This window comes from Somniosus microcephalus, unplaced genomic scaffold (genome assembly GCF_052327205.1).
Source record: "Somniosus microcephalus isolate GS21.2 unplaced genomic scaffold, FLI_Smic_1.0 unresolved_chr2, whole genome shotgun sequence".
In the NCBI taxonomy this organism is placed as follows: domain Eukaryota; kingdom Metazoa; phylum Chordata; class Chondrichthyes; order Squaliformes; family Somniosidae; genus Somniosus; species Somniosus microcephalus.
In genome coordinates, this window is record NW_028225180.1 from 11,240,087 (window position 1) to 11,261,708 (window position 21,622).

A 21,622-nucleotide genomic window follows, 5' to 3' on the forward strand; every position below is an offset into this window, starting at 1 on the left:
ACGCCTGCCTTTTCCAAATTCTTCAGCTCTGCCTCGACTGCCGGACGTATTGCGTATGGCACCGGTCTTGCCTTAAAAAATTTTGGAATTGCTGTATCTTCCACTTTTATTGAGGCGGTGATGCCTTTCAAGGTTCCTAGTTTCTCTTGAAACACTTCTTTGGCGTTGGCCAAGATGTCTTTTAATCGTTCAGGTATGATGTCATCATTGTTTTTTTCCTTACTGGTCACCGTCAGTGCCTGAATGGAGTGCCAGTCTAAACGTATCTTCCTTATCCATTCACGTCCCAACAACGGTGGACCACCATCTTGTAGAATGTATAAATACAACTTTTGTATTTCTTTGCCATTGTATACCACAGGCACTCTTATTTTTCCTTTGGGGTAGACTTTCTGCCCCGTATATGTTTTTAAGATAATGGTTGTGTCTTTTAGAGGTGTATGCGAAAATAGCCTCTCGTAATCTCGTCGATTTATTACGGTTAGAGCTGATCCTGTATCTAGCTCCATTTTAACTGGGGACCCTGCTATTGTGAGGGTAACCCAAATGGTTTGGTAATCCTCTTTGGCAAGTACATTATGTAATTTGAGACAGCTTAGTCTCTTGTTTCCGTAGTCGCTATCGCTATTCTGGTCTTCGGAGCTATTGTCCGTCATCATTTGTACCTTCCTGTACTTTTCTTTATTGATTTTTTGTTTTCTGTCAGTGGATTTATTTTGTCCAGATTGGCATACCCGTGCAATGTGTCCAATCTTACCACATTGCCTGCATGCTTTGCCCTTGAACCAGCAGTCCCTCTGGTTATGGGTGGATCTGCCGCAGCGATAACATCTTCCGAACTCCTGTGTCATTTTATAGGTGCCGAAGTCCTGTGTCTCTTGTTGTATCTCTGCAGCTCCTTTTGCTGCTGCTTCGTATGATACAGCCATACTGAAAGCTTTGTCCAATGTTAAATCTTTTTCAGAAAGCAGTCTTTTTTGTGTTCCTTCACTTAAGAGACCACAAACAAATTTGTCTCGAAGATAATCCGATAGTCCTGCTCCGAATTGGCAGTACTTTGATAGCTTTCTTAATTCGGTTAGGTAATCAGCGTCACTTTCATTCTTGTGTTGATTTCTCTTGAAGAACTTGAATCGTTCCGCTATCAGCAGCGGTGTTGGGTTTAAATGCTCCTGCAGGGTATCAACAATTTCTTTAAAAGTCTTGTCCTTTGGTTTGGCTGGAGTGATTAAATTTCGTAACAGCCCGTATGTCTTCGCGCCCATTAAGTTCAGAAGTACTGAAGCTTTTTTTTCATCTGTTATTCCATTTGCAGTGCAATAAACCTCTACTCTTTCCACGTATGTGGTCCAATCTTCTATTTCGCCATCAAAAGCCTCAATATTACCAGACTTAGGCATTTCAGAAAAGACATGGCGCTTCCCGCGCTTTTTTTTTTTCTCTCTGTAGCAACGATATGGCGCTTCCCGCGCTTTCCCGCCGCTGCTACCGATAACAACGCTGTTTTACTGTGGTTTCCGTTTATTCACTGTTGGAGACTCGTTCCCGACGGAGGTCTAAACGCTGACCTGCTTGCCGCGCCGGCCGTCTCTCGAGTGCACCCTCCCAGTCCGTTATTGCTTGCCTGCGATTTCGCTGCCTGTCTCAGCTGTAGAGCCCGCCGCTGGAGCTCCAGCCTGACGCCCAGGAAGGATTAGCGCAGTACCTGTCACCAGCTTGGCCAGCTGGTGAAACCACAGTTTCTCTTACTTCCTTGAGTCTTCTGGACGCTGGAGGAATCGATGTCCTTGAGGTGCTGCCGAATTGCAGGTAAGTCCGTTTCCACTTCGTCGCCACTGCAGTGTCCGTGTGTAGATAAAGACACTGAAGACAGGAGTTGGTTCATAGGTATTTACTAAGCAAGTCTGGGGGGGGGGGTTCTAAAGGATATACACAATACACAGGCTTATATAGCCCAAGTGGCAATTACCGGCATTACGCACACCTGAGGCTCTTAAAGGCACATACACCATAATTGCTCTTAAAGGCACATACACCACAGTAACCTCCTCCAGCCCCACAACCCGCCCTATCTCTGTAACCTCCTCCAACCCCTACAACCCGCCCTATCTCTGTAACGTCCACCAGTCCCTACAGCACTCCCTATCTCTGTAACCTCCTCCAGCCCTACATCCCACCCTAGCTCTGTAACCTCCTCCAGCCCCTACATCCCAACCTATCACTGTAACCTCCTCCAGCCCTACAACCATCCCTATCTCTGTAACCTCCTCCAGCCTCTACAACCCTCCCTATCTCTGTAACCTCCTCCAGCCATACAACCCTCCCTATCTCTGTAACCTCCTCCAGCCCTACAAGCCTCCCTATTTCTGTAATTCCTGCAGCCCTACAACCCTCCCTATCTCTGTAACTCCTCCAGCCCCTACAACCCTCCCTATCTCTGTAACCTCCTCCAGCCCCTACAACCCTCCCTATCTCTGTAACCTCCTCCAGCCCCTACAACCCTCCCTATCTATGTAACCTCCTCCAGCCCCTACAACCCGCCCTATCTCTGTAACTGCTCCAGCCCTACAACCCTCCTTATCTCTGTAACCTCCTCCAGCCCCTACAACCCTCCCTCTCTCTGTAACCTCCTCCAGCCCCTACAACCCTCCCTGTCTCTGTAACCTTGTCCAGCTCTACAGCCCTCCGAGATCTCTGCACTCCTCCAATTCTTGCCTATTGAGCATCCCCAGATTTTCATCACTCCGGCATTGGCGGCCGTGCCTTCAGCTGCCTGGGCCCCTAAGCTCTGGAATTCCCTCCCTAAACCTCTCCCCCTCCCTCTCTCCTGCTTTAAGACGCTCCTTAAAACCCACCTCTTTGACCAAGCCTGTCCCAATATCTCCTTAAGTGGCTCGGTGTAAAATTCTTTTTGATAATCGCTCCTGTGCAATGCCTTGGAACGTTTTACTGCATTAAAGAGGATTGGAGTAAAGAAGTCTTGCTGCAATTGTATCGGGGCCTGGAGTACTGTGTACAGATTTGGTCTCCTTACCTAAGGATGATATATTTACCTTAGAGGCGGTGCGACTGGTGTTCACTAGATTGATTCCTGGGATGAGAGGGGTGTCCTATGAGGAGGGTTTGAGTAGATTGGGCCTATACTCTCTGCAGTTTAGAAGAATGAGGTGATCTCATTGAAACATATTAAATTCTTAGCGGGATTGACAGGGTAGATGCTGAGAGGCTGTTTCCCCCTGGCTGGAGTGTCTAGAACCAGGGGTCACAGTCTCAGGATAAGAGGTCGGCCATTTAAGACTGAGATGAGGAGGAATTTCTTCACTCAGAGGGTTGTGAAGCTTTGGAATTCTCTACCACAGAGGGCTGTGGAGGCTCAGACATTGAGGATATTCCAGCATCGAAGCTCTGACCACGCTCGATCAGCTCCGATGGACGGGCCACATCGTCCGCATGCCCAGTACGAGACTCCCAAAACAAGCGCTCTACTCGGAGCTCCGACACGGCAAGAGAGCCGCAGGTGAGCAGAGGAAACGCTTCAAGGACATCCTCAAAGCCTCCTTGGAAAAAGTGCAACATCCCCCCCCACCACCGACACTTGGGAATCCCCGGCCCAAGACCGCACAAAGTGGAGGAGAAGCATCCGGGAAGGCGGCGAACACCTCGAGTCTCTTTGCCGGGAGCAAGCGGAAGCCAAGCGCAAACAGCGCAAGGAGCGCACGTCAACCCAAGCACCCCACCCACCCGCCCCTTCAACCACCATCTGCCCCACCTGTGACAGAGACTGTAGGTCCCGCATTGGACTCATCAGTCACCTGAGAACTCATTTTTAATGGGGAAGCAAGTCATCCTCGGCTCCGAGGGACTGCCTCAGAAGAAGAGGATATTCATGACTGAGAGCGAGAGATTTTTGCATACTAAGGGAATCTGGGGGATATGGGGAGAGACCAGGAAAGTGGAGTGGAGCTTGATTCTCTAAGCCATGATCTGATTGAATGGCTGAGATAAGGCTCGAGGGGCTGTACGGCTGTGCTCCTGCTCCTATATCTGATGTTCAGCTCTATTAATGCAGCCCGCTGTTCTTACCTGGAATGCTGGCGAATATCTCGCTGACTCCAATCAGCAGATACTGGGGCACCTGCCACCACACAGCGAGCCGGGCCGCAAGGTACGTCGTGTTCCCCACCTGCTGGCTTATGGTGTCGTTGTTTCGTATGTGGATCAGGCGCTGGTTTTCCAGAAGGCCTGTCAGGATGGAATGATGGAAAAAAAAAAACGGCCGATGAAAAGCGAGAAAGTCGACACAGAGCGTCAACTCACAGTACAACAACAACCACAACAACAACGTGCATTGACACAGCCGCCTTTAATGCAGTAAAACATCCCAAGGCGCTTCACAGGAGCGATTATCAAACAAAATATTACAACGGGCCACACAAGGAGATATTAGGGTGGGAGATCAAAAGCTTGGTCAAAGAGGTAGGCTTTAAGGAGCGTCTTAATGGAGGAGAGAGAGGCAGAGAGGATGGCAGGAATGACATAGAAACATAGAAGATTAGGAGCAGGAGTCGGCCATTCGGCCCCTCGAACCTGCTCCGCCATTCAATGAGATCATGGCTGATCTTCCAAATTCAGTACCCGGTCCCTGCTTTCTCCCCAGATCCCTTGATCCCTTTAGCCTTAAGAAATATATCTAACTCCTTCTTGAATATATTTAATGAATTGGCCTCCACTGCCTTCTGTGGTAGAGAATTCCACACGTTCACCACTCTCTGGGTGAAGAAATTCCTCCTCATCTCTGTCCTAAATGGCTTACCCCTTATCCTTAGACTGTGACCCCTGGTTCTGGACTCCCCGGCCATCGGGAACATCCTTCCTGCATCTAGTCTGTCTAGTCCTGTTAGAATTTTATAAGTTTCAATGAGATCCCCTCTCATTCTTCTAAACTCTAGCGAATATAAGCCTAATCGACCCAATCTCTCTTCATACGTCATTCCTGCCATCCCAGGTATCAGCCTGGTGAATCGTATGAAGAGAAATTGGGTCGATTAGGCTTATATTCGCTAGAGTTTAGAAGAATGAGAGGGGATCTCACTGAAACTTATAAAATTCTAACAAGACTAGACAGACGAGATGCAGGAAGGATGCTCCTGATCACAGTGCAGCGCTACCTCAGTACTGCCACTCCGACAGTGCCGTGCTCTCTCAGTACTGTCTCTCAAAGTGCAGCGCTCCCTCAGTGACTGCCCCTCTGACAGTGCAGCGCTCCCTCAGTACTGCCCCTCCGACAGTACATGGTTCCCTCAGTACTGCCACTCCCACAATGCAGCGCTCCCTCAGTACTGCCCCTCCGACAGTACATGGTTCCCTCAGTATTGCCCCTCCCACAGTGCAGCTCCCCCTCAGTACTGCCCCTCCGAGAGTGCAGCGCTCCCTCAGTACTGTCCCTCCAATAGTGCGGTGCTCCCTCAGTACTACCCCTCCGACAGTGCAACGCTCCCTCAGTACTGCCCCTCCGGCAGAGCAGCACTCCCTCAGTACTATCCCATCGACTATGCAGCGATCCCTCAGTACTGCCTCTCTGATAGTGCGGTGCTCCCTCAGTAATGCCCCTCCGACAGTACAGCGCACCCTCAGTACTGCCCCTCTGAGAGTGCGGCGCTCCCTCATTAGTGCCCCTCCAACAGTGCAGTGCTCCCTCAGTACTGCCCCTGCAACAGTGCAGCGCTCCCTTAGTACTGCCCCCCCAACAATGCAGCGCTCCCTAAGTACCGCCCCTCCAACAATGCAGCGCTCCCTCAGCACTGCCGCTCCGACAGTGCAGCGCTCTCTCAGTACTGCCCCTCTGACATTGCAGAGCTCTCTCAGTACTATCCCACCGACAGTGCAGCGCTCCCTCAGTACTGCCCCTCCGACAGTGCAGCGATCACTCAGTACTGCCACTCCAACAGCGCGTTGCTCCCTCAGTACTGCTCCTCCGACAGTGCAGTGGTCCCTCAGTACTGCCCCTTCGACAGTGCAGTGCTCCCTCAGCAATGCCCCTCCGACAGTACGGCACTCCCTCAGTGCTGCCCCTCCGATAGTGCTGTGCTCCCTCAGTATTGTCACTCCGACAGTGCAGCGCTCCCTCAGTACTGCCCCTCCGACAGTGCAGCGCTCTCTCAGTTCTACCCCTCCGACAGTGCGGCACTCCCTCAGTACTGCCGCTCTGTCAGAGCAGCGCTCTCACAGTACTATCCCATCTACAGTGCAGCGCACCCTCAGTACTAACCCTCCGACAGTGCAGCGCTCCCTCATACTGTCCCTCCGGCAGCACAGCGCCCACTCAATACTGCCCCTCTGACAGTGCAGCGCTCCCTCAGTACTGCCACCCCAAAAGTGCGGCGCTCCCTCAGTACTGCCCCTCCGACAAAGCAGCGATCCCTCAGTACTGTCCCTACGACAGGGCAGCATTCCCTCAGTACTGCCCCTCCGACAGTTCAGCGCTCACTCAGTACAGCCCCTCCGACAGTGCAGCGCTCACTCAGTACTATCACATCGACAGCGCAGCGCTCCCTCAGTGCTGCCGCTCCGATAGTGCGGTGCTCCCTCAGAACTGCCCCTCCGACAGTGCAGCGCTCCCTCAGTATTGCCCCTTCCGACAGTGCAGTGCTCACTCAGTACTGCCCCTCCGAGAGAACAATGCTCCCTGAGTACTGCCCCTCAGAGAGGGCAGTGCTCCCTCAGTACTGACCCTCCAACAATGCAGCGCTCCCCAGAACTGCGCCACCGACAGTGCAGCGCTCCCTCAGTACTGCCCCTCCGACAGTGCAGCGCTCTCTCAGTACTACCCCTCCGACAGTGCGGCGCTCTCTCAGTACTACCCCTCCGACAGTGCGGCACTCCCTCAGTACTGCCGCTCTGTCAGAGCAACGCTCCCTCAGTACTGCATCTCCAGCAGGGCGGCACTCCCTCAGAACTGCCCCTCCGACAGTGCAGCGTCCCTCAGTACTGCCCCTCCGACAGTGCAGCACTCCCATCTACAGTGCAATGCACCCTCAGTACTAACCCTCCGACAGTGCTGCACTCCCTCAGTACTGACCTTCCGACAGTGCAGCGCTCTCTCAGTACTATCCCATCTACAGTGCAGCACTCCCTCAGTACTGCCCGTCCGACAGTGCAGCGCTTGCTCAGTACTGACCCTCTGACAGTGCAGCGATCCCTCAGTACTTACCCTCCAACATTGCAGCGCTCCCACAATACTGCCCCTCTGACAGTGCAGCGCTCTCTCAGTACTGCACCTCCGATAGTGCAGCGCTCCCTCTGTACTGCCCCTCCGACAGTACAGCACGACCTCAGTACTGCCGCTCCGACAGTGCAGCGCTGCCTCAGAACTGCACCTCCAACAATGCAGCGCTGCCTCAGTACTGCCCCTCCAACAGTGCAGCGCTCCCTCAGTATTGACCCTGCGACAGTGCAGCGCTCCCTCAGTACTGCCCATCTGACAGTGCAGTACTCTCTCAGTGCTGCTCCTCCGATTCTGTGGTGCACTCTCAGCACGGCGCCTCCGACAGTGCAGCGCTCCCTCAGTATTGCCCCTCCGGCAGTACAGCACTCCCACAGTACTGCCCCTCCGAGAGTACAGCGCTCCCTCAGTACTGCCCCTCCAACTGTGCAGCGCCCCTTCAGTATTGCCCCTCCAACAATGCAGCGCTCTCTCAGTTCTGCCCCTCCGAATGTGATGTGATCCCTCAGTACTGTCCCTCCAACAGTGCAGCTCTCTCTCATTACTATTCCATCGAAAGTGCAGCACTCCCACAATACTGCCCCTCCAACAGTGCAGCGCTCTCTCAGTACTGCCCTCCAACAGTGCGGCACTCCCTCAGCACTGCCGCTCTGACAGTGCAGCGCTCCCTCAGTACTGCCCCTCCGACAGTGCAGCGCTCTCTCAGTACTGACCCTCCGACAGTGCAGCTCTCTCTCATTACTATCCCGTCGAAAGTGCAGCGCTCCCACAATACTGCCCCTCCGACAGTGCAGCGCTCTCTCAGTACTGCCCTCCAACAGTGCGGCACTCCCTCAGTACTGCCGCTCCGACAGTGCAGCGCTCCCTCAGCACTGCCACTCCGACAGTGCAGCGCTCCCTCAGTACTGCACCTCCGACAGTGCGACACTCCCTCAGTACTGCCCCTCCGACAGTGCAGCGCTCCCTCAGTACTGCACCTCCGACAGTGCGACACTCCCTCAGTACTGCCCCTCCGACAGTGCAGCGCTCCCTCAGTACTGCCCCTCCGACATTGCAGCACTCCCTCAGTACTGCCCCTCCGACAGTGCAGCGCTCCCTCAGTACTGCCCCTCCGACAGTGCAGCACTACCTCAGTGCTGCCCCTCCGACAGTGCAGCACTCCCTCAGTATTGCCCCTCCGACAGTGCAGCGCTCCCTCAGTACAGCCGCTCCGACAGTGCAGCACTACCTCAGTGCTGCCCCTCCGACAGTGCAGCACTCCCTCAGTATTGCCCCTCCGACAGTGCAGCGCTCCCTCAGTACTGTCCCTCCGACAGTGTAGAGATGCCTCAGTACTGCCCCTCCAACAGTGCAGCGTCCCCTCAGTACTGCCCCTTTGACAGTGCAGCGCTACCTCAGTACTGCCCAACCGACAGTGCAGCGCTCCCGCAGTACTGTACCTCCGATAGTGCAGCGCTCCCTCAGTACTGCCCCTCCGAAAGTGCAGCACACCCTCAGTATTGCCCCTCCGACAGTGCAACGCTCCCTCAGTTCTGCCCCTCCGAGAGTGCAATGCTCCCTCAGTACTGCCCCTCCGAGAGTGCAGTGCTCCCTCAGTACTGCCCCTCCAACAATGCAGCGCTCCCTCAGAACTGCCCCACCGACAGTGCAGCGCTCCCTCAGTACTGCCCCACCAACAGTGCAGTGCTCTCTCAGTACTATCCCATCGACAGCGCAGCGCTCCCTCAGTACTGCCCCTCCGATAGTGTGGTACTCCCTCAGTACTGCCGCTAAGATAGTGCAGCGCTCCCTCAGTACTGCCCTTCCGACCGTGCAGCGCTCTCTCAGTACTATCCCATCTACAGTGCAGCACTCCCTCAGTACTGCCCGTCCGACAGTGCAGCGCTTCCTCAGTACTGACCCTCTGACAGTGCAGCGATCTCGTTCAGTACTGACCCTCCGACAGTGCAGCGCTCCCACAGTACTGTCCCTCCAACTGTGCAGCGCTCCTTTAGTACTGCCCCTCCAACAATGCAGCGCTCCCTCAGTACTGCCCCTCCGACAGTGCAGCGCTCCCTAAGTACTGCACCTCCGACAGTGCGGCACTCCCTCTACTGCCGCTCCGACAGTGCAGCGCTATCACAGTACTGCCCCTCCGACAATGCAGCACTCTCTCAGTACTGCCGCTCCGACGGTGCAATGCTCCCTCAGTACTGTACCTCTGACAGTCCGGCACACCCTCAGTACTGCCCCTCCAACAGTGCAATGCTCCCTCAGTACTGCAGCTCCGACACTGCAGCGCTCCCTCAGTACTGCCCCTCCGACTGTGCAGCGCTCTCTCAGTAATATCCCATCGAAAGTACAGCGCTCCCTCAGTACTGCCCCTCCGATAGTTTGGTGTTCTCTCAGAACGGCCCCTCCGACAGTGCAGCGCTCCCTCAGTATTGCCCCACCGACAGTAAAGCGCTCCCTCACTACTGCCCCTCCGACAGTGCAGTGCTCCCTCAGTATTGTACATCCGACAGTGCAGCACTCCCTCAGTACTGCCCCTCCGACAGTGCAGCGCTCTCTCAGTACTAGCCCTCCGACAGTGCGGCTCTCCCTCAGTTCTGCCGCTCTGACAGTGCAGCGCTCCTTCAGTACTGCCCCTCCGACAGTGCAGCGCTACCTCAGTACTGCCCCACCGACAGTGCAGCGCTCCCGCAGTACTGTACCTCCGATAGTGCAGCGCTCCCTCAGTACTGCCCCTCCGAAAGTGCAGCACACCCTCAGTACTGCCCCACCGACAGAGCAGCACTCCCTCAGTACTGCACCTCCGACAGTGCAGCGCTCCCTCAGTATTGCCCCTCCGACAGTGCAGCGCTCCCTCAATACTGCCCCTCCGAGAGTGCAGTGCTCCCTCAGCACTGCCCCTCCAACAATGCAGCGCTCCCTCAGAATTGCCCCACCGACTGTGCAGCGCTCCCTCAGTACTGCCCCACCGACAGTGCAGTGCTCTCTCAGTACTATCCCATCGACAGCGCCGCGCTCCCTCAGTACTGCCCCTCTGATAATGCGGTACTCCCTCTGTACTGCCCCTAAGATAGTGCAGCGCTCCCTCAGTACTGCCCTTCTGACCGTGCAGCGCTCTCTCAGTACTATCCCATCTACAGTGCAGCGCTCCCTCATTACTGCCCCTCCGATAGTGCTGTGCTCCCTCAGTATTGTACCTCCGACAGTGCAGCGCTCTCTCAGTACTAACCCTCCGACAGTGCGGCACTCCCTCTACTGCCGCTCCGACAGTGCAGCGCTATCACAGTACTGCCCCTCCGACAATGCAGTACTCCCTCAGTACTGCCGCTCCGACTGTGCAACGCTCCCTCAGTACTGTACCTCTGACAGTCCGGCACTCCCTCAGTACTGCCCCTCCAACAGTGCAGTGCTCCCTCAGCACTGCTCCTCCGACACTGCAGCGCTCCCTCAGTACTGCCCCTCCGACAGTGCAGCGCTCTCTCAGTAATATCCCATCGAAAGTACAGCGCTCCCTCAGAACTGCCCCTCCGATAGTTTGGTGTTCTCTCAGAACTGCCCCTCCGACAGTGCAGCGCTCCCTCAGTATTGCCCCACCGACAGTACAGCGCTCCCTCAGTACTGCCCCTCCGAGAGTACAGCGCTAGCTCAGTTCTGCCCCTCCAACAGTGCAGCACGCCCTCACTACTGCCCCTCCGACAGTGCAGCGCTCCCTCAGGACTGCCCCTCCGACAGTGCAGCGCTCTTTCAGCTCTGCCGCTGACAGTGCAGCGCTCCCTCAGTACTGCATCTCCGACAGGGCAGCACTCCCTCAGTACTGCCCCTCCGACAGTGCAGCGCTCCGTCAGTACTGCCCCACCGACAGAGCAGCACTCCCTCAGTACTGCACCTCCGACAGTGCAGCGCTCCCTCAGTATTGCCCCTCCGACAGTGCAGCGCTCCCTCAGTACTGCCCCTCCGAGAGTGCAGAGCTCCCTCAGTACTGCTACTCCAACAATGCAGCGCTCCCTCAGAACTGCACCACCGACAGTGCAGCGCTCCCTCAGTACTGCCCCTCCGACTGTGCAGCGCTCCTTTTGTATTGCCCCTCCAACAATGCAGCGCTCCCTCAGTACTGCCCCTCCGATAGTGCTGTGCTCCCTCAGTATTGTACCTCCGACAGTGCAGCGCTCCCTCAGTACTGCCCCTCCGACAGTGCAGCGCTCTCTCAGTACTACCCCTCCGACAGTGCGGCACTCCCTCAGTTCTGCAGCTCTGACAGTGCAGCGCTCCCTCAGTACTGCATCTCCGACAGGGCAGCACTCCCTCAGTACTGCCCCTCTGACAGTGCTGCGCTCCTTCAGTACTGCCCCTCCGACAGTGCAGCGCTCTCTCAGTACTATCCCATCTACAGTGCAGCGAACCCTCAGTACTAACCCTCCGACAGTGCAACGCTCCCTCATACTGACCCTCCGACAGTGCAGTGGTCCCTCTGTACTGCCACCCCAACAGCGCGGCGCTCCCTCAGTACTGCCCCTCCGACAAAGCAGCGCTCCCTAAGTACTGTCCCTCTGACAGTGTAGAGATCGCTCAGTACTGCCTCTCCGACAATGCAGCATTTCCTCAGTACTGCCCCTCCGACAGTGCAGCGCTCCCTCAGTACTGCCCCTCCGACAGTGCAGCACTCACTCAGTACTATCCCATCGACAGCGCAGGGCTCCCTCAGTGCTGCCCCTCCGATAATGCGGTGCTCCCTCAGAACTGCCTCTCCGACAGTGCAGCATTCCCTCACTACTGCCCCTCCGACAGTGCAGCGCTCTCTCAGTACTGCCCCTCCGACAGTGCAGCGCTCACTCAGTACTATCCCATCGACAGCACAGCGCTCCCTCAGTGCTGCCCCTCCGATAATGCGGTGCTCCCTCAGAACTGCCCCTCCGATAGTGCAGCGCTCCCTCAGTATTGCCCCTCCGACAGTGCAGCACTCACTCAGTACTGCCCCTCCGAGAGTGCAGTGCTCTCTCAGTACTGTCCCATCGACAGTGCAGCGCTCCCTCAGTGCTGCCCATCCGATAGTGCGGTGCTCCCTAAGTACTGCCCCTACGACAGTGCAGCGCTCCCTCAGTACTGACCTTCCGACAGTGCAGCGCTCTCTCAGTACTGCTCGTCCGACAGTGCAGCGCTTGCTCAGTACTGAGCCTCTGACAGTGCAGTGATCCCTCAGTACTGACCCTCCGACAGTTCAGCGCTCCCACAATACTGCCCTTCCGACAGTGCAGCGCACTCTCAGTACTGCTCGTCCGATAGTGCAGCACTCCCTCAGTACTATCCCATCTACAGTGCAGCACTCCCTCAGTACTGCCCCTCCGACAGTGCAGCGCTGCCTCAGTACTGCCCCTCCAACAGTGCAGCGCTCCCTCAGTATTGCCCCTGCGACAGTGCAGCACTCCCTCAGTACTGCCCATCTGAGAGTGCAGCGCTCCCTCAGTACTGCACCTCTGACAGTGCAGTGCTCCCTCAGTACTGCCCCTCTGTCAGTGCAGCTCTCTCTCAGTACAATCCCATCGAAAATGCAGCGCTCCCTCAGTACTGCCCCTCCGATACTGTGGTGCACTCTCAGCACGGCCCCTCCGACAGTGCAGTGCTCCCTCAGTATTGCCCCTCCGACAGTACAGCGCACCCTCAGTACTGTCCGTCCAACAGTGCAGCGCTCCCTCAGTACTGCCTCTCCGACACTGCAGCGCTCCCTCAGTACTGCCCCTCTGACAGTGCAGCTCTCTCTCATTACTATCCCATCGAAAGTGCAGCGCTCCCACAATACTGCCCCTCCGACAGTGCAGCGCTCTCTCAGTACTGCCCTCCGACAGTGCGGCACTCGCTCAGTACTGCCGCTCTGTCAGTGCAGCGCTCCCTCAGTACTGCACCTCCCACAGTGCGGCACTCCCTCAGAACTGCCCCTCCGACAGTGCAGCGCTCCCTCAGTACTGCCCCTCCGACAGTGCAGCGCGCTCTCAGTACTGACCCTCCGACAGTGCAGCGCTCCCTCATACTGACCCTCTGACAGTGCAGCGCTCACTCAGTACTGCCACCCCAACAGCGCGGCGCTCCCTCAGTACTGCTCCTCCGACAGTGCAGTGCTCCCTTAGTACTGCCCCTCTGACAGTGCTGCGCTCCCTCAGTACTGCAGCTCCGACAGTGCAGCGCTCCCTCAGTGCTGCCCCTCCGACAGTGCGGCACTCCCACAGTACTGCCGCTCCGACAGTGCAGTGCTCCCTCAGTACTGCACCTCCGACAGTGCGACACTCCCTCAGTACTGCCCCGCCGACAGTGCAGCGCTCCCTCAGTACTGCCCCTCCAACAGTGCAGCCCTCCTTCAGTACTTCGCCTCCAACTGTGCAGCGCTCCTTTAGTACTGCCCCTCCGACAGTGCAGCGCTCCCTAAGTACTGCACCTCCGACAGTGCGGCACTCCCTCTACTGCAGCTCCGACAATGCAGCGCTATCACAGTACTGCCCCTCCGACAATGCAGCACTCCTTCAGTACTGCCCCTCCGACAGTGCAGCGCTCTCTCAGCACTATCCCATCTACAGTGCAGCGAACCCTCAGTACTAACCCTCCGACAGTGCAACGCTCCCTCATACTGACCCTCCGACAGTGCAGTGGTCCCTCTGTACTGCCACCCCAACAGCGCGGCGCTCCCTCAGTACTGCCCCTCCGACAAAGCAGCGCTCCCTAAGTACTGTCCCTCTGACAGTGTAGAGATCGCTCAGTACTGCCTCTCCGACAATGCAGCATTTCCTCAGTACTGCCCCTCCGACAGTGCAGCGCTCCCTCAGTACTGCCCCTCCGACAGTGCAGCACTCACTCAGTACTATCCCATCGACAGCGCAGGGCTCCCTCAGTGCTGCCCCTCCGATAATGCGGTGCTCCCTCAGAACTGCCCCTCCGACAGTGCAGCATTCCCTCACTACTGCCCCTCCGACAGTGCAGCGCTCTCTCAGTACTGCCCCTCCGACAGTGCAGCGCTCACTCAGTACTATCCCATCGACAGCACAGCGCTCCCTCAGTGCTGCCCCTCCGATAATGCGGTGCTCCCTCAGAACTGCCCCTCCGATAGTGCAGCGCTCCCTCAGTATTGCCCCTCCGACAGTGCAGCACTCACTCAGTACTGCCCCTCCGAGAGTGCAGTGCTCTCTCAGTACTGTCCCATCGACAGTGCAGCGCTCCCTCAGTGCTGCCCATCCGATAGTGCGGTGCTCCCTAAGTACTGCCCCTACGACAGTGCAGCGCTCCCTCAGTACTGCTCGTCCGACAGTGCAGCGCTTGCTCAGTACTGAGCCTCTGACAGTGCAGTGATCCCTCAGTACTGACCCTCCGACAGTTCAGCGCTCCCACAATACTGCCCTTCCGACAGTGCAGCGCACTCTCAGTACTGCTCGTCCGATAGTGCAGCACTCCCTCAGTACTATCCCATCTACAGTGCAGCACTCCCTCAGTACTGCCCCTCCGACAGTGCAGCGCTGCCTCAGTACTGCCCCTCCAACAGTGCAGCGCTCCCTCAGTATTGCCCCTGCGACAGTGCAGCACTCCCTCAGTACTGCCCATCTGAGAGTGCAGCGCTCCCTCAGTACTGCACCTCTGACAGTGCAGTGCTCCCTCAGTACTGCCCCTCTGTCAGTGCAGCTCTCTCTCAGTACAATCCCATCGAAAGTGCAGCGCTCCCTCAGTACTGCCCCTCCGATACTGTGGTGCACTCTCAGCACGGCCCCTCCGACAGTGCAGTGCTCCCTCAGTATTGCCCCTCCGACAGTACAGCGCACCCTCAGTACTGTCCGTCCAACAGTGCAGCGCTCCCTCAGTACTGCCTCTCCGACACTGCAGCGCTCCCTCAGTACTGCCCCTCTGACAGTGCAGCTCTCTCTCATTACTATCCCATCGAAAGTGCAGCGCTCCCACAATACTGCCCCTCCGACAGTGCAGCGCTCTCTCAGTACTGCCCTCCGACAGTGCGGCACTCGCTCAGTACTGCCGCTCTGTCAGTGCAGCGCTCCCTCAGTACTGCACCTCCCACAGTGCGGCACTCCCTCAGAACTGCCCCTCCGACAGTGCAGCGCTCCCTCAGTACTGCCCCTCCGACAGTGCAGTGCGCTCTCAGTACTGACCCTCCGACAGTGCAGCGCTCCCTCATACTGACCCTCCGACAGTGCAGCGCTCACTCAGTACTGCCACCCCAACAGCGCGGCGCTCCCTCAGTACTGCTCCTCCGACAGCGCAGTGCTCCCTTAGTACTGCCCCTCTGACAGTGCTGCGCTCCCTCAGTACTGCAGCTCCGACAGTGCAGCGCTCCCTCAGTGCTGCCCCTCCGACAGTGCGGCACTCCCACAGTACTGCCGCTCCGACAGTGCAGTGCTCCCTCAGTACTGCACCTCCGACAGTGCGACACTCCCTCAGTACTGCCCCGCCGACAGTGCAGCGCTCCCTCAGTACTGCCCCTCCAACAGTGCAGCCCTCCTTCAGTACTTCGCCTCCAACTGTGCAGCGCTCCTTTAGTACTGCCCCTCCGACAGTGCAGCGCTCCCTAAGTACTGCACCTCCGACAGTGCGGCACTCCCTCTACTGCAGCTCCGACAATGCAGCGCTATCACAGTACTGCCCCTCCGACAATGCAGCACTCCTTCAGTACTGCCCCTCCGACAGTGCAGCGCTCTCTCAGCACTATCCCATCTACAGTGCAGCGAACCCTCAGTACTAACCCTCCGACAGTGCAGCGCTCCCTCATACTGACCATCCGGCAGTGCAGCGCTCACTCAATAGTGCCCCTCCGACAGTGCAGCGCTCCCTCAGTACTGCCACCCCATCAGCGCGGCACTCCCTCAGTACTGCCCCTCCGACAAAGCAGCGCTCCCTCAGTACTGTCCCTCCGACAGTGTAGAGATCGCTCAGTACTGCCTCTCCGACAGTGCAGCGCTCCCTCAGTATTGCCCCACCGACAGTACAGCGCACCCTCAGTACTGCCCCTCCGAGAGTACAGCGCTAACTCAGTTCTGCCCATCCAACAGTGCAGCGCGCCCTCACTACTGCCCCTCCGACAGTGCAGCGCTCTCTCAGCACTGCCCCTCCGACTGTGCAGCGCTCCTTTAGTATTGCCCCTCCAACAATGCAGTGCTCCCTCAGTACTGCCCCTCCGATAGTGCTGTGCTCCCTCAGTATTGTACCTCCGACAGTGCAGCGCTCCCTCAGTACTGCCCCTCCGACAGTGCAGCGCTCTCTCAGTACTACCCCTCCGACAGTGCGGCACTCCCTCAGTTCTGCCGCTCTGACAGTGCAGCGCTCCCTCAGTACTGCATCTCCGACAGGGCGGCACTCCCTCAGTACTGCCCCTCCGACAGTGCAGCGCTCCTTCAGTACTGCCCCTCCGACAGTGCAGCGCTCTCTCAGTACTATCCCATCTACAGTGCAGCGAACCCTCAGTACTAACCCTCCGACAGTGCAGCGCTCCCTCATACTGACCATCCGACAGTGCAGCGCTCCCTCAGTACTGCCACCCCAACATCGCGGCACTCCCTCAGTACTGCCCCTCCGACAAAGCAGCGCTCCCTCAGTACTGTCCCTCCGACAGTGTAGAGATCGCTCAGTACTGCCTCTCCGACAGTGCAGCATTCCCTCAGTACTGCCCCTCCGACAGTGCAGCGCTCCCTCAGTACTGCCCCTCCGACAGTGCAGCGCTCACTCAGTACTATCCCATCAACAGCGCAGGGCTCTCTCAGTACTGCTCCTCCGACAGTGCAGCGTTCCCTCAGTACTGCCCCTCCGACAAAGCAGCGTTCCCTCAGTGCTGCCCCTCCGACAATACGGCACTCCCTCATTACTGCCGCTCCCGCAGTACTGCACCTCCGACAGTGCGGCACTCCCTCTACTGCCGCTCCGACAGTGCAGCGCTCCCTCAGTACTGCCCTGCCGACCGTGCAGCGCTCTCTCAGTAATATCCCATCTGCAGTGCAGCACTCCCTCAGTACTGCCCATCCGACAGTGCAGCGAATCCTCAGTACTGACCATCCGACAGTGCAGCGCTCACTCAGTACTGCTCCTCCGACGGTGCAGCCCTCCCTCAGAACAGCACCTCCGACAGTGCAGCACTCCCTCAGTACTGCCCCTCCAACAGTGCAGCGCTCCCTCAGTAATGCCCATCTGAGAGTGCAGCACTCCCTCAGTACTGCGCCTCCAACAGTGCAGCGCTCCCTCAGTACTGCCCCTCCGACAGTGCAGCGCTCTCTCAGTACTATCCCATCGAAAGTGCAGCACTCCCTCAGTACTGCCGCTCTGATAGTGTGGTGTTCTCTCAGCACTGCCCGTCCGACAGTGCAGCGCTCCCTCAGTATTGTCCCTCCGACAATACTGCGCTCCCTCAGTACTGCCCCTCCGAGAGTACAGCGCTACCTCAGTTCTGCCCCTCCGACAGTGCAGCGCTCCCTCAGTACTGCCCCTCCGACAGTGCAGCGCTCACTCAGTACTATCCCATCGACAGCGCAGGGCTCCCTCAGTGCTGCCCCTCCGATAATGCGGTGCTCCCTCAGAACTGCCCCTCCGACAGTGCAGCATTCCCTCACTACTGCCCCTCCGACAGTGCAGCGCTCCCTCAGTACTGCCCCTCCGACAGTGCAGCGCTCACTCAGTACTATCCCATCGACAGCACAGCGCTCCCTCAGTGCTGCCCCTCCGATAATGCGGTGCTCCCTCAGAACTGCCCCTCCGATAGTGCAGCGCTCCCTCAGTATTGCCCCTCCGACAGTGCAGCACTCACTCAGTACTGCCCCTCCGAGAGTGCAGTGCTCTCTCAGTACTATCCCATCGACAGTGCAGCGCTCCCTCAGTGCTGCCCATCCGATAGTGCGGTGCTCCCTAAGTACTGCCCCTACGACAGTGCAGCGCTCCCTCAGTACTGACCTTCCGACAGTGCAGCGCTCTCTCAGTTTTATCCCATCTACAGTGCAGCACTCCTCCAGTACTGCTCGTCCGACAGTGCAGCGCTTGCTCAGTACTGACCCTCTGACAGTGCAGTGATCCCTCAGTACTGACCCTCTGACAGTTCAGCGCTCCCACAATACTGCCCTTCCGACAGTGCAGCGCACTCTCAGTACTGCTCGTCCGATAGTGCAGCGCTCCCTCAGTACTATCCCATCTACAGTGCAGCACTCCCTCAGTACTGCCCCTCCGACAGTATGGCACTACCTCAGTACTGCTGCTCCGACAGTGCAGCGCTCCCTAAGTACTGCACCTCCGACAGTGTGGCACTCCCTCTACTGCCACTCCGACAGTGCAGCGCTACCTCAGATCTGCCCCTCCGACAATGCAGCACTTCCTCAGTACTGCCGCTCCGACGCTGCAGCGCTCCCTCAGTAATGCACCTCCAACAGTGCAGCGCTGCCTCAGCACTGCCCCTCCAACAGTGCAGAGCTCCCTCAGTATTGCCCCTGCGACAGTGCAGCACTCCCTCAGTACTGCCCATCTGAGAGTGCAGCGCTCCCTCAGTACTGCACCTCTGTCAGTGCAGCTCTCTCTCAGTACAATCCCATCGAAAGTGCAGCGCTCCCTCAGTACTGCCCCTCCGATACTGTGGTGCACTCTCAGCACGGCCCCTCCGACAGTGCAGTGCTCCCTCAGTATTGCCCCTCCGACAGTACAGCGCACCCTCAGTACTGTCCGTCCAACAGTGCAGCGCTCCCTCAGTACTGCCTCTCCGACACTGCAGCGCTCCCTCAGTACTGCCCCTCTGACAGTGCAGCTCTCTCTCATTACTATCCCATCGAAAGTGCAGCGCTCCCACAATACTGCCCCTCCGACAGTGCAGCGCTCTCTCAGTACTGCCCTCCGACAGTGCGGCACTCGCTCAGTACTGCCGCTCTGTCAGTGCAGCGCTCCCTCAGTACTGCACCTCCCACAGTGCGGCACTCCCTCAGAACTGCCCCTCCGACAGTGCAGCGCTCCCTCAGTACTGCCCCTCCGACAGTGCAGCGCGCTCTCAGTACTGACCCTCCGACAGTGCAGCGCTCCCTCATACTGACCCTCCGACAGTGCAGCGCTCACTCAGTACTGCCACCCCAACAGCGCGGCGCTCCCTCAGTACTGCTCCTCCGACAGTGCAGTGCTCCCTTAGTACTGCCCCTCTGACAGTGCTGCGCTCCCTCAGTACTGCAGCTCCGACAGTGCAGCGCTCCCTCAGTGCTGCCCCTCCGACAGTGCGGCACTCCCACAGTACTGCCGCTCCGACAGTGCAGTGCTCCCTCAGTACTGCACCTCCGACAGTGCGACACTCCCTCAGTACTGCCCCGCCGACAGTGCAGCGCTCCCTCAGTACTGCCCCTCCAACAGTGCAGCCCTCCTTCAGTACTGCACCTCCGACAGTGCGGCACTCCCTCTACTGCAGCTCCGACAATGCAGCGCTATCACAGTACTGCCCCTCCGACAAAGCAGCACTCCCTCAGTACTGCCGCTCCGACGGTGCAACGCTCCCTCAGTACTGTACCTCTGACAGTCCGGCACTCCCTCAGTACTGCCCCTCCAACAGTGCAGTGCTCCCTCAGTACTGCTCCCCCGACACTGCAGCGCTCTCTCAGTACTGCCCCTCCGACAGTGCAGCGCTCTCTCAGTAATATCCCATCGAAAGTACAGCGCTCCCTCAGTACTGCCCCTCCGATAGTTTGGTTTTCTCTCAGAACGGCCCCTCCGAAAGTGCAGCGCTCCCTCAGTACTATCCCATCGAAAGTGCAGCACTCCCTCAGTACTGCCGCTCTGATAGTGTGGTGTTCTCTCAGCACTGCCCGTCCGACAGTGCAGCGCTCCCTCAGTATTGTCCCTCCGACAATACTGCGCTCCCTCAGTACTGCCCCTCCGAGAGTACAGCGCTACCTCAGTTCTGCCCCTCCAACAGTGCAGCGCGCCCTCAGTACTGCCCCTCTGACAGTGCAGCTTTCCCTTAGTACTGCCCCTCCAGCAATGCAGCGCTCCCTCAGTACTGCCCTTCCGAAAATGCAGCGCTCCCTTCAGTACTGCCCCTCCGATAGTGCTGTGCTCCCTCAGTACTGCCCCTCCGACAGTGCGACACTCCCTCATTACCGCCGCTCTGACAGTGCAGCGCTCCCTCAGTACTGCCCCTCCGACAGTGCAGCACTCCCTCAGTACTGTACTAGCTACAGTGCAGCACTCCCTCAGTACTGCCCCTCCGACATTGCAGTGGTCCCTCAGTACTGATGCTCCGACAGTGCAGTGCTCCCTCAGTTCTGCCACACCAACAGCGAGGTGCTCCCTCTGTTCTGCCCCTCCGACAGTGCAGCGCTCTCTCAGAACTATCCCATTGACAGTGCAGCGCTCCCTCTGTGCTGCCCCTCTGATAGTGAGGTGATCCCTCAGAACGGCCCCTCCGACAGTGCAGTTCTCCCCCAGTATTGTCCCTCTGATAGTGCAGCGCTCACTCAGTACTGCCCCTCCGTATGTGAAATGCTCCCTCAGTACTGCCCCTCCGAGACTGAAGTGCTCACTCAGTACTGCCCCTCCGACAGTGCGACACTCCCTCATTACTGCCGCTCTGACAGTGCAGTGCTCCTTCAGTACTGCACCTCTGACAGTGCAGCGCTCCCTCAGTACTGCCCCTCCGACAGTGCAGCACTCCCTCAGTACTGTACTAGCTACAGTGCAGCACTCCCTCAGTACTGCCCCTCCGACATTGCAGTGCTCCCTCAGTACTGATGCTCCGACAGTGCAGTGCTCCCTCAGTTCTGCCACACCAACAGCGAGGTGCTCCCTCTGTTCTGCCCCTCCGACAGTGCAGCGCTCTCTCAGAATTATCCCATTGACAGTGCAGCGCTCACTCAGTACTGCCCCTCCGTATGTGAAATGCTCCCTCAGTACTACCCCTCCGAGACTGAAGTGCTCCCTCAGTACTGCCACTCCAACAATGCAGCGCTTCCTCACAACTGACCCACCGACAGTGCAGCGCTCCCTCAGTACTGCCCATCAACATTGCAGTGCTCTCTCAGTACTATCCCATCGACAGTGCAGCGCTCCCTCAGTACTGCCCCTCCGATAGTGCGGTGCTCCCTCAGTACTGCCCTTCTGACTGTGCAGCACTCTCCCAGTACTATGCAATCTACTGTGCAGCACTCCCTCAGTACTGCCCATCCGACAGTGCAGCGCTTACTCAGTACTGACCCTCTGACAGTGCAGCGATCCCTCAGTACTGACCCTCTGACAGAGCAGCGCTCCCACAATACTGCCCCTCCGACAGTGCAGCCCTCTCACAGTACTGCACCTCCGACATTGCTGCGCTGCCTTAGTACTGCCCCTCCGACAATACGGCATTCCCTCAGTACTGCCGCTCCGACAGTGCAGCTCTCCCTCAGAACTGCACCTCTGACAGTGCAGCACTCCCTCAGTACTGCC

General features: G+C 57.8%; 2 protein-coding genes across 2 annotated transcripts in view; both read right to left on the reverse strand.

Annotated features, from left to right (window-relative positions):
• LOC147092098 (AMP deaminase 3-like) overlaps positions 1 to 21,622 on the reverse strand; it is a 997,179-nt gene that overhangs the window by 665,884 nt on the left and 309,673 nt on the right. The gene's annotated exons all lie outside the window — the stretch shown is intronic.
• The window catches only part of LOC147092111 (solute carrier family 15 member 4-like), a 166,540-nt gene that overhangs the window by 16,393 nt on the left and 128,525 nt on the right, over positions 1 to 21,622 (reverse strand). The window contains exon 6 of the mRNA XM_085976382.1: positions 4,084 to 4,242. Coding sequence (XP_085832508.1) covers positions 4,084 to 4,242 — 159 coding nt within the window. The remainder of the gene's footprint in view (positions 1 to 4,083; positions 4,243 to 21,622) is intronic.